The sequence below is a fragment of the Aspergillus tanneri genome, assembly GCF_003426965.1.
Source record: "Aspergillus tanneri strain NIH1004 chromosome Unknown AapTan_8_pilon_pilon_pilon, whole genome shotgun sequence".
NCBI lineage: Eukaryota > Fungi > Ascomycota > Eurotiomycetes > Eurotiales > Aspergillaceae > Aspergillus > Aspergillus tanneri.
Window position 1 is genome coordinate 1,026,743 of NW_022984635.1, and position 11,958 is coordinate 1,038,700.

Genomic DNA, 11,958 nt, shown 5'->3' on the forward strand with positions numbered 1-11,958 from the left:
AATGTGAGCTCTATAGTCATACTTATACAGAGTTTGCGAAAACTACATATCGATTTAGAGTAAAAGTCATTAGAATTGAATAAGCTAGCTACGTGTCATGTGCCCTTTCCTGCAACATGCTCTCTCCTTACAACCATCAGATCAGACCTAAGCGGACAATAAATTAACAAGCATGAATAACATCATTCGGCTACAACGCACCATGGGTTCTAGGTGAGCTGCAATTCCGTATTATTATAGAAAGACGAGATTTCTGACTTCTGTTCAGTGTGCCTTCTTTATTGGGAAAATCAGAAGTCGCCAGTAAGCCTGGAATATGCCCTTATCACCATTACTAGAATTTTGCATTGTTTTCTACACGATAGAATTATTAACAAGTTTAATGCAATTTATTAGAAAAAGAAAAAAATGAAAAAAAGAAAGCTAAAAATTCTATCAGCTGTCCCTGAAACCGTGCTATAAAGTGCCTTTAAGTAAGCATTAAATTGAATACTAGCCTGCACACTATATTTACGATTACAAGGTCTATCATATATGAATATAATAGCCAATTGCGAAAAATGGCACCACAACCTATTTTTAATCTGTCCCAACCTGAATTATCCATCCAATTAATCTAATGCTATCCACTATCTTGGCAGATACTCTGATTAACGATCCCAAAACCCACATGCAGATCAACCCTTAGCCGTCTTGCATAGGGAATGAGACAATGGCACGAACGAGGACATCTTTCTGTCTGCACACCTGCGTCGAGTGGACCATGTTAGTTTGTGTATATTGGAGCCAGGAAAAATGTAGATACCTCAGTCTCCTCTTCTACCACCTCCCTGAAAGTAGATATTCTACTATCAAAAACACAGCTCTGGTTCATAAATGGGTTCATCACCGCACTGCGCAGAACAACCAAGCCATGCGGCGACAATGGATCAAGACCAAGTCGGTTCTTGAAATTCTTCAGGAACCTGCCGTACCGCTCAGGTGAGAACTCGGTCGACGGAACGGAGAAGGGCATTTATAGCGGAAATCTCCTATATTTCTACCATTACAGCATCCAGTTATGTGCAATATACCGAAGGCAATAGAAACTAAGTAGCTGGTATAGAAACTTATCAGAATAGTATCCAAACAAATAACAGCCAAAAAAATCTCCTGGATAATATTTTCATAATCCATGCGTAATGTACAGCTCTATCTCTATAGACCACCCGCCTATATACTCAAATCAACTACAGTAAAGCAGCGAACCCCACAATAGCTCCAACTACCATTCCAGCATCGCCCGTGATCCGCGCCACGCCGCCACTACTGGAGGAAGTCAAGTCAGACTCCGTCGTACTCGCACTAGACGTCGATGTAGTGGTTGAAGTAGTACTTGTTACCTCACCAGCGGTGATAGTTACCGGCACCTGGGAAAAGCTGGTGCGCACAGTGGTGGTGTGGATGCCAGGAGATTGAGTCCCCGTTCCCCTCGCAGTCTGCCAGCAAACAGCTGAAGATTCTTTCTCCGCCACAGAGCAGATGACAGTAAGTTCACTAAACGGACATATTAGTACCAATTGGGACCAGCAGGCGGCAACAAGAGTGGACATTGAAGGTCGACTCACGTATCTTTGGACGGATTATCCATAAAATAAGTTGTCATTGCTGGACCAGCCAGGAGGGTGAGACCCGCACCCATGTCGCAGTCGGAGGTATCTGTGCCTGGACGGCAATTGATGTTATAGCTCGTCACAGTGGCATCCTATATATGAGGTTAGTGGAGTTCACCCTCGGCCCATACTGGAAGGCCCTAATTGCGGCCTGGTCGGATCCGTGGGGAACTGACGTTGCCGATAATCGATGCTTCGAGGGACTGCTGGCGAGCACCATAGACAAACATGGACGAGACGGAGTCTTTTGCTGCAGTGACGCTGGCAATTGCCAGGCCAAGTAGTAACTTAATGTGCATTATCACGGGTGTTTACAGAAGCAGGTACTGGCGCTAATCTCAGGACGTTAAGGGTGCAATTGGGACAAAGACGGGAAGTCAGTTTCTTGGCACTGCGGAGTACTCGGTGAATTACCAGAAATGGGATAGGGTTCTTAGTAGTGCGTTCCGATAGGTCAGTGCCCCACATAAACTAGTCCATATTGGAACATCATGTGAAATAGCCAAGCAAAGTTGGTGATCCTGCGGAGGGGTCAACACACTTAGTAAAAAGGATAAGAATAACTAGTTGTTGTTACTATTAGTTTTTGTCGACAAAAGTGGGCCAATATTACTCATTATTCAGCATTCGCTCGGTCCGACTTTGTTCCTTTGTTTTTTCACATTTTTTTTATTCGGTTCTTCCAGATAGATTCAGATAGATTCAGAGATCTTAGAGACCTTATACTTTTCAATGCAGATCCATATTATCATATAATCGGTGATACTAGCTCATACACGTATTCAGCTGACCGACAGTTGTCAAGTATATTCCAGAATAGCGCTGTTCACGATCTTCCGATCCTGACGATCCTGGCGATAGTTATCGTCACCCCTTACACAATACTATATCTCCAGATCGCTGACGGTATCGCGAATCGTCAAAGGACTAGCTAATTACTCTAGAATATTTAATTAAGCAACTGTAAATGGCTGGAGCCCGTTTGACCCTCGCGCCAATGAATTTATTTCAATGTCTGGAAATCCTGGTGTTCGATCTGCGGGCAAGTAGTCTTTATCATAATGATCATTAAGATCCAGATAATCGTATCGTATATGACGTGTTACAGTGTCATTCTATCATTATTAGGGAACGTCACGATAGATAATAATTAAATCTATGAAAATATCTGTTGCTAACGGATGAATATGGAGAAAAAAAAATTGTACGGAAAAGGGTTGATATTACCTTTTGACTGTTTGGCGATAATCCGCGGTGCGATCCGCGATCTGCTAAAATCATGGCGATATCGCACAGTAAACAGCCCTATTCCAGAATATCTTGTTACGGAAACACTATAATCCGCCCGACTTGGCGGTGCGGAGTATCTAACGATCGATTCAACCCTGGAATCCTTTAGATGGTTGAGCACCCAGATAGAAATGCAAGAGGCTCAGCTGGTTGAGATACTGCGATTCCTGGTGTTTCCACTGAATGACGTCTACTTCCTAGTTAGGCTAGTTAGCCTGTAGCTGATAGAATAGCTCCCTGCGCATCACTTCCCCTGTACTCCACAACATATCTATCTATAACTTATTTATTCTTTCGATAGAAGTGCCACCTTTCGTCAATTTTTCGTGCCCTGGACCGTTGCGGACCTCGAACAGTGCCCCTTGAACCTGGTTGTAGATCAAAGAAAAGTTCCTGTGGTTTTGTTTTACCGCTTGGTTCGACACATGTTCATCGGGCAGAATCGGGCGACAATGGCAGCCTTATAATCTGGAAAGCCATGTACTATTTCCACTCGTGTCGATTTACTTAGTTTAGCTTCAAAACTGTATGCATATGCATCTATCTTATTCTATGTATACGCAGGTTATATATATATGCAAAGAGAAAGTTCTCATGCAACTATATCGAACTTTGGTTATTGTATAACCATTGCTTCCTATCCAAAGCACGACGACAATATGTGGCTTGGCCAGAGTACTCCAAGGTGGACTCAAATGGGCTTTCTAGAACTAAGAACGTGCATTCCAAGTGTGCCAGTTACTGATTTTATTTACTGCTGTAGGGGCTTAGCTAGCTGTTAAGGAGTTTCTTCACAATTTCCCTTTCGTTGTGTGGATTGAGGACTAGGTGACTGCCTTAGAAATATCAGCTCAGTAGTGAAGGAACCCTACCTTCTTCTTTCCGAATTGGGCAGTCTTCCCCTTTTCCATTTTTTCATCTTTCTTTTCCTATACTTACTCTCACCTGATAGTTTGTTGTTCTCCTCATCCAGTGCCTAGAATAGCAGCTCCATTGGCATGTTGCCCTGTTCAATAAATGTTCTAGGGATGCTAATACTTGATGCATTAATCGTTGCCAATATTTCAGGAGATTTACCTGGCTATATAAAGCCTTGGTACCCTTTTATTCCTGTGGAATTTTATTGATAATAGTACACCACGCGTCTTGCCTTAGACGAAGAACCATGGCAGTAAACCACGAAAATAGCTCTGCAAGTACCGTAAGCGGAATGCTCATGTTAATTTTGCATTACCACTTCAATGTGGACGATGGTTATTGTCATAGACCGGAAAGCTGCCGACATTACAGGCGTCAAGTCGACAAGGAGTTCCGGAAGACAAGACCGTCATTTCTTGATAACACAAAGGCCAAATGATACTAGAAAAGGAACTCGGAACTCGGAATGGACCTTCAGAAACTGGGAGACAGCCAAGCACAGGAACTGGTTTTGGGAAATCCTCGCGATTGGCGAGTTAGTCCGGTTCTATCAGTAAACCAACACAGCGGCACCAAGCGTCCTATGATGTCTCATCCTTGAGATAACCTCAGGAGATGTGAGCTATGGTCCATAGGGTATATCGGCCAACGTACTTTAAGTGTAGATATGTATCGTGATCATTAGACTCTCAGGGGCTAAATAAGTCCAGGTTCTATTGGAGGACATTATTTCTAATCTCTCTCAAGCCATATTTTTCGCTCCTGTTGAATCGCTGAATGCTGTATAAATTCACCTAAAACCTGGTATGGAGAATCATTAGACGGCCTGATGAGGCTATTATTGTTCTAGGCGGGGAGCAGGTAAATATTCTGGGTAAAGAGATGTGCCGTTGACTGGCACGCCTTCGTGATTTATACTTTGTTGAGGATGTAGTCTAAAGGATACACTTTTACCAGACAGCATTGCCTGATCCACCCAAAGCCCAGCCAAATACTTACGGGAAAGGGCTACGGAGAGGTTTTCCCAGGCGACTGTATGCCTCAAAAGGAAAGGAATTGAGTGGACAATGTTCCCTGCAGAGCAGATCTATAACACTGCAACTTTAAAAGCTGCTGTGATTGATGCTTGTGTTTGTATGGAACCTTTGTAAAGTCAGAATTGAGGGAATTCAATGACACTCCGCTGGCTGTACCTACTGGAGTAGGTGGCTTTGGGGCCAAGGCCCGATGAACTCTGTGAGCCCTACATCGCCAGCACAGAAGCGATCAGCGATCAAAGAACGGCTTGAGAATGAAAGGTAAAGTCAGTCGCAAGAAGATGCCAGTCACCACGACTGGCAAGAACGGTTCAGGCGCGATATGTTAGAGGTACGCTGCCAAATGGGAGCCTGAAAAAGAAAGGCTGGTTATTCTGAAAAGCGTGAGAAAGGAGCTGCTGCCCTCGATGCAACTAAACAGGCTAATCCTATCAGCAATTTTACATAATCGGACATGGAGTAGTTAGTTGACTAGTTATATAGCGTTTGTATACAAGACTTTCTTATTCTGTCAACTTAATTGGTATAAATATGCAGGTAAAATATTACGCTGCTTACTCGTCTTTACCTGCAATAGGCATATCAGTTCTAGATCAGCAATAGGAATAGCCTTGGTTAGAAGTAGACAGTACTGATTTATAATCGTATTTTGAATGATTTATTCGACATTACTTTACTTATACCAAATAAGTCTGAATACCTGCCTGGCAGGATCTCAATTCTACCTGAGGGAACACTTGGACTTGTATTTGGCAGGGAGTAACTAGGAGTAATGATATTAATGCAGAGTATATATTTTACGCTCCCATAAATAAATACCACAGAGGGTTGTAAGGATATCACGTCATACTAAATCGTGTTACGAAAGGTAGAGAGAGGCCGCAGGAATTGGATGGTGTATGCTATTTAGTATTTTAAGAAAGCTAAGTGTTTTCTTGCAAGCCCTTATAGTATAGTACCAACAAGAACAGTATACGTGTCAGAAATACACCCAACAGGATTTATCATTAAATGCTACCCTAGGGAAATAATAAACCCATAGCTAAGCAAAACTATTAGCTAATAGAATTTATTCCCCAGCTTCAACTGCCGATAAGTATTTCCGCAACACTCAATGCTTCATCCAGACACTGCAACATATGCCTGCGCGTAGCCAATGCTTTAGAACGTTCAAGGGATCTCCCTAGGTTTAGAGAGAGACTCTCCCAATCCAGCTTCTTATATGTGACGTCATTTATCTCGTAAAAGAACTTGGCAGAGATCCTCAGTACCAGAATTTGGTACTGAAATAAAGACATAAAGCTTCCTCCAAGTCGACAACTGTCTAATATGGAAGATAATCACAAGCCATGTAGATAATTTCCATTAGGAGGTTACAGGTCCAGGCCGGTTGTATTACTTGACGGACGAATTATCTGGGTTTACACTTCAGGATTCTCATTTTGCTCGTTTTAATTTATTGCCAATGGCCTTTGAAACACATTTGACGCGGACAGGGTCTGATGCAAGTATGGCATTTGTTGCCGAGCTATCGGTCAGTACCTGCAATGAACAGGTAGATAAATGACAAAAAAGAAGAATGAAAACTTCACAGCTGGCTTTGTAATTTTATATTGCCATCCAGGATCCTTGCATCTTGGCGAAAAGCAGCTAAAACAGCCATTAGAGCTCTCTTTGCAATAGAGCACAACTTGTGGTGGGAGAGCTATTCCCAGCGCCGAGCATGAACGTAGTATTTCTGAGGTCAACCTCGCGAGTCAGGCGTTGAACACGGAGATTTTATTGACAGTGGTGGTTAAGCTAATAATGTTATCGTCACATTCTGCAAATGCTAATTAGTACTAATTATGACTGAGCATGGGGTCCGTCATAGATAAGAGCCCAGTGTAATTAAGTTTAGTTGGTAGTGCAACTGGAAGTCCGGGTAGTGCGCATAGAAAGTCCCGTAATTAATTACCATGACCAGGTACGTGGCCTAATAGTATGATTTCCATGTAGGGGTGCTGATGAGCATATCGTATTCTTACTTGTATGTCCCTATACAATTGAATCTTCCACATTCATCCTCAAAACATTGAAACTATTAAAGCATTACCCAATGTGACAATTTCATCTTAACCATGAAATTGGCATGAACGTTCAAAAGAAATCAGAGGCAAATACCATTAAGCACGGTGAGAACAGCGGAGATGTTTCCGCTTTTAGGTAGTACACCTTAGGTACCCAATACTCCATATATCCTACACTTTTCCTGAGGATCAGTATCTTTGAATGCTAATACCTCGGGATGCCAGTAGTGACATGTGTTTAATACTTTGAAAAGTTAGACAAATTGCGGTGGAGTCCGCCCATAATGCGGGCAGCAATTTACTTGGTGGAAAAGTACAGGGTTATACGATAGTCTCGTTACCCCGGATGCCCTCATATTTATAACCCCTGAAGAACCCCCGCTTTTCTTTTCGAGGAAAAGGGGTCTTGTTTTATTTCATATTCCATTGTTCTTTAACCGGTGTCTTCCACCCGCTTTCAGAATGCGTCTTCTTCTAGCGATTTTCATCTCAACCTTCCTGGCATTTGTGTCGGCACTGCCGACTACCAGCACCCTTGTCACGCGCGAAGCCAATGCCGTAGTCGACGCCGTCCACAAGATCGCGGACCAAATGAAAGCCCTGAATACAACAGTCACCAGCTATGATGGTGGATTACTAGGCACCGTGACAGCATTGAAAATTGAGTTCAAATGTATCACTCTTAGTCACGATCTCAAGAATGCCATATCCACGACAGAAAGCTCTCCGAACTTCACCGATACGGAATCCTTGAGCGTGTCTACTTCTTTCCTCGACCTGCAGCCGCAGATTTACTCAACTCTGGATAACATAGTCTCGAAGAAACCGCAATTCGATAACGGACTGCTCGGCATTGGCTCGCTGTCGTTCTTGGTCAAGCACAATCTAGAGGAGGAGAAGGATTTGTCTGCGAAATTGGGTAGTGCTGTCGCCGCGAAGCTCAGAGAACCGTATGCGTCGTTGGCGCCGACGATTAATAAGGGTATTGCGGAGAAGTTTGCAGCAGCCATCAAGGTGTTTAGTTAGGTATCACTTATTCGGATAGGGCGGTGGCTTTGTGGATGGGGTTTTTTGCCATAAGATCTGGGACTGTAGAGTATCGTGAATCTATCAGAGCAGATGAAACAGATCCTGCTTGTATTATGCTGTGGTGGAAACGAAGAACATGTATTGAAATCTAAAGGAGTACATATATGTACATACTATCCTTGTCACTAGCCAACAACTAAATACAATATGGGGGTAATGAAGTGAATCTATAATGACTTAGCTAACCCTCTTTTACACTCTCAATAACCTGTACATTTAATGTGCAGCTTTGTGATGCGCACCATGTCTATGCATATCAAGGTGTCGTCGAACCATCTGCTCGGACGCCCCCTTAATGGCAGGATTCTCACAGTTCTCAGCAGGCTGAGCGGCATCAGGCCCACTAGTCAAGGGGTTGCAACCAGGAAGCTGGTCGAAGATACCATCGACCTCCTCTTCAATCACAGAGTCAAGCTTACACTTCTGACACTCCTCGTCCGAGAAGAACTTAAAGACGTGACTTCCATCCTCGTGGACGCAGTCCTCCAGATTACCGCTGTCATTCAAGCAGTTGTCCACGGCAGTTTGGAGCACGTCGACGTCCCATCCGTTGACCTGCCAACAACATGTTAGGTTCAACCAGGCAGGAGTTGTCTTTCTGAATGAATTTGCTTACGAAATCTCCGTGCATTCCATACCCAGTTGGATCACCATTCGCAAGCACAAAAGGCTGCGAATCACCGTACCATTGGCCCGTGAACTGGTTTGTATCCCAGATAACCTCGAAGAAGATGGAAACCAAATGAACAGGATGACTCTTAGGACAGGCGCCGTTGTTGTATGCCCCGGACTCAGGATACGCGACATGAGACCTGTGATCATCTGAATCGAGGTTCTTGCCATCCCAGCACGACGGGAAGAAGATCTGCACGCGGAGGCCGTTGGGACAGTTATAGTTGGGGAATCCGTTGGTCTCCGGTCTCGGAGGTCCATTGTAATCGAGACAGACGAAACTCACGGCCTGCGACGCAAAATCATGGCTGAAGTTACGCTTGTACGGGTCGCCGGCAAGCATGCGGAAGTTCTTGGGGAAAGCTTTGATTTTGTCGTTGTTGGGACCACCGCGTTGGCTGGGTGTCTGTCAGTTCTCATGCGCAGAATGCTGGTATGGGAAAGGGGCACGAACAAGTAATACACCGTCATTCCACCCTGGTTGCCATTTTGATCTCCCACCTGGGGAACGCTGATGAAGCTCCCATTCTCAGCGTGGAAATACAGTTTCGGTGTCCAGTAGTTGGAAAGATCCTGCTTGATAGGGCAGCTCGAGCAATCCGAGGATCGGGCCTTATCGTAGTCCATCGACAGAGCGAACCCGTTTCCTCCAGAGATCGTATGCACATGCGATGCGACAGCACCGGGGTTTATAATAGGATCTGCCCGTTCTTGTACGAGTCGACTAGGACACATCATGCGCCAGAAGGCGTCCGTCGAGGTAGCGAAGAGGGCCAACAAGCCCAGTGGCGCTTTGTTCAGGGTACTAACGCGCATTTTGTCGGGTATGGAATGGATTGATTGCTAGACTTAGAGACAATTCAGTGGTGCCAGCCACGTATGAGGTGAACAATCAAGGATATAAGGAACGAGAAAGAACAGAAAGATGGACGACAGACTACGAATAAACCAAGCCAGGATCACTGCTGCATAAGTGAAATAAATCTCCTCGTCCAAATTTCCAGAAAAGGCTGTTGAATAAGAAAATACTATAATAACCAACAATATGGTCCTGAGTGTTGCATCCATCCTTCCTACTCTTGTTCCTGCATCTATCTACTGTGTACTACTCTGTGGTTCGCCTTCCAAGCAGCCTTTCAGCATAGCCAAAATGGGGCCATCAGCGGTCTTTGTTGGCTGGTGCTTAGCCTGCTGCAGGGGATGGAAAATGCAACCTATATCTGAACAGTGCTGAGCGCAGCATTGGGCATGAAACAAGCCAAGCAGTTGGATTCTGTCTGACGGGTAGGCGGATTGGCCCGCATCCACGGGGAAGGAATCCCCAAACCATCCGTTAATATCCGCCGCGATCTTGGCGTCAGACGCAGGCTCTTCCTTTGTTCTGCAGTACAGGACGGAAGATTAAGGACTTGGCCTCATGGGAACCAGCTACACTTTCAGTTTCAAGTACCTCGAAGGTCAGTCGGACCGGTTACTCTACCGAATGTTGGCAAGCGAGAACTAGATAGAAAGGTTGTGGGCTCCCAGGCACGTTTGGGACCTGATCTTCTGTCGATATAGCAGTGTATAGGCACAGCTACTACCTTATTCTTGTTTCTATATGCACGTTTCCCAGTATCAATAAAATTCCCCACGACTATCAGAGTCCATTCCTGTATCTTTGTCATCTGGACTATATTTAGTTCCATCAATTATATTCTACTCACTAAAAGGGTACCGGCCCTAGATAGGCTAGGTAAATCTTCTGATATTTGACATGGAAGTTCTCATCGAGACCACATTAGATAGAGTGCTATTTCATACTACAACAGGATGGGTAGATTTGTGCCGTGTATTCTCTTGCATCACTTATATTGTTTAATTGGTCTTTCATTTCGTCGTTCTAAGTCACGTTGGCTTCATGCAGACGATGCATATTAAAATCGTGCCAGTGAGGATTCAACAAGGGCAGCCAAAACACTCGTGCTTCCGTCGAAGTATTTTCTTCTCCCTGTTTCAGTATATGTGCAGACTCTATTTTGTGGCCTATCATAATCATCGCATGGGCGAGGGAACAGCGTACAATACCGGTATTAAGGCTACTATCCAGCTTAAAATTCCCCAAGGCGGATAAAGCATGCTCCCAGCGTGACGGGGCTTCCTCCCAATGGATTGCTTATGAAACGTCCTTGGGAGTGCCGCCAAGACGCAAAAGTTATTGAACTTCGAATTGTAGTTCGGGTCCTCGGAGAAAGAAAATGCACGTTGTACCTCGCGCAAGACTACTACTATATATCTCCGCCAATGAAATTTGCAGATGTCGGCCTGTGGCGATGTCTTGGGTGCCCTTTTCCCTCATCGGTGTAACTCCTGCAGCAGTAGCCTTTCGGCCTCGCAAGGCTGACCTAGTTCACCTCGAATATCTGCTGCCTCCGGAATAAGAACCAGATACCAGCCCCCTCCTCCCCAAAAAGAAATAGTTGTCGAAGGCGTTACTTTGAAGAACGAAATCAATCTTATTCCGAGCTTCGTAATGTCCTTGGAAAATTATTTTCTCCAGTGTCGAGACCTTCATCGTCAGAGGTTTCCACTTAACTAGCTCATCCTTCGCTCCAGCGACCCTTCCTTCGTATACCAGATTTTCAGCGAAGGAAATCTAGCCAGTCAAGATGCTGCTGATGCCCCATATCAGCGACTTCTAATCTACGCTATTATGGATGTTAATCCCAATCACCTTCACAGCTTCGTGGATCCAGAGTTTATCTTTGATAGCAAGGATGAATTGTTCAGCGCTTCTAATAGTCCAGATATTATAGATGGTGTTGTGCCTGGAACCTGAAAACTTACATAGGTTTAGGAGGCATTTTGGACGGAGAAAAAAAAGTCAAAAGCGTGGTCAAGAAACTGCTCAATTGAATAGGGTGATAGACAAGGATTCAGAGCAACCATGTAAACGGCCCCACCACGGTGTACCATATGCGGAATTCAGGGCCATAATCGGGTATCATGTCCTTCTAAATTCACATAATTTTATTGATATTTTTGATCAATTTTAAATGTGCGTTTTAGAGGCCATTTTGGTGGTTGAAAATGATCGAAGGTATGCAGGGTGACCGCTCCGTGGGGTTGACCGCTCAGTGATAAAATACGTTAGCAGCTGCCACCCGGCCACCCATTCAATGCTTAGACCACGCGAGCTACCAGCCCCAATGGAACAAGCAATCGCTTCCAACAGTTAGCTACCAGGTTGCC

The 11,958-nt window shown here is 44.5% G+C and overlaps 3 protein-coding genes across 3 annotated transcripts; 1 reads left to right on the forward strand and 2 right to left on the reverse strand.

Annotated features, from left to right (window-relative positions):
• Positions 1 to 1,229: 1,229 nt before the first annotated feature.
• On the reverse strand, positions 1,230 to 1,951 carry ATNIH1004_010957 (uncharacterized protein; the record flags this gene model as incomplete). The annotated part of the gene is made up of 3 exons (XM_033575524.1): positions 1,230 to 1,536; positions 1,608 to 1,744; positions 1,829 to 1,951. 3 exons carry the CDS (start codon positions 1,949 to 1,951, stop codon positions 1,230 to 1,232), a joined length of 567 nt encoding a protein of 188 aa, XP_033421379.1.
• Positions 1,952 to 7,428: 5,477 nt separating this feature from the next.
• On the forward strand, positions 7,429 to 7,992 carry ATNIH1004_010958 (cell wall mannoprotein 1 family protein; the record flags this gene model as incomplete). The annotated part of the gene is made up of 1 exon (XM_033575525.1): positions 7,429 to 7,992. One exon carries the CDS (start codon positions 7,429 to 7,431, stop codon positions 7,990 to 7,992), a length of 564 nt encoding a protein of 187 aa, XP_033421380.1.
• A 279-nt stretch (positions 7,993 to 8,271) lies between these two features.
• Positions 8,272 to 9,543, reverse strand: ATNIH1004_010959 (DUF1996 domain-containing protein; the record flags this gene model as incomplete). Its single annotated transcript, XM_033575526.1, has 3 exons — positions 8,272 to 8,610; positions 8,672 to 9,125; positions 9,182 to 9,543. The coding sequence occupies 3 exons, from the start codon at positions 9,541 to 9,543 to the stop codon at positions 8,272 to 8,274; spliced, it is 1,155 nt and encodes a 384-aa protein (XP_033421381.1).
• Between the last annotated feature and the right edge of the window lie 2,415 nt (positions 9,544 to 11,958).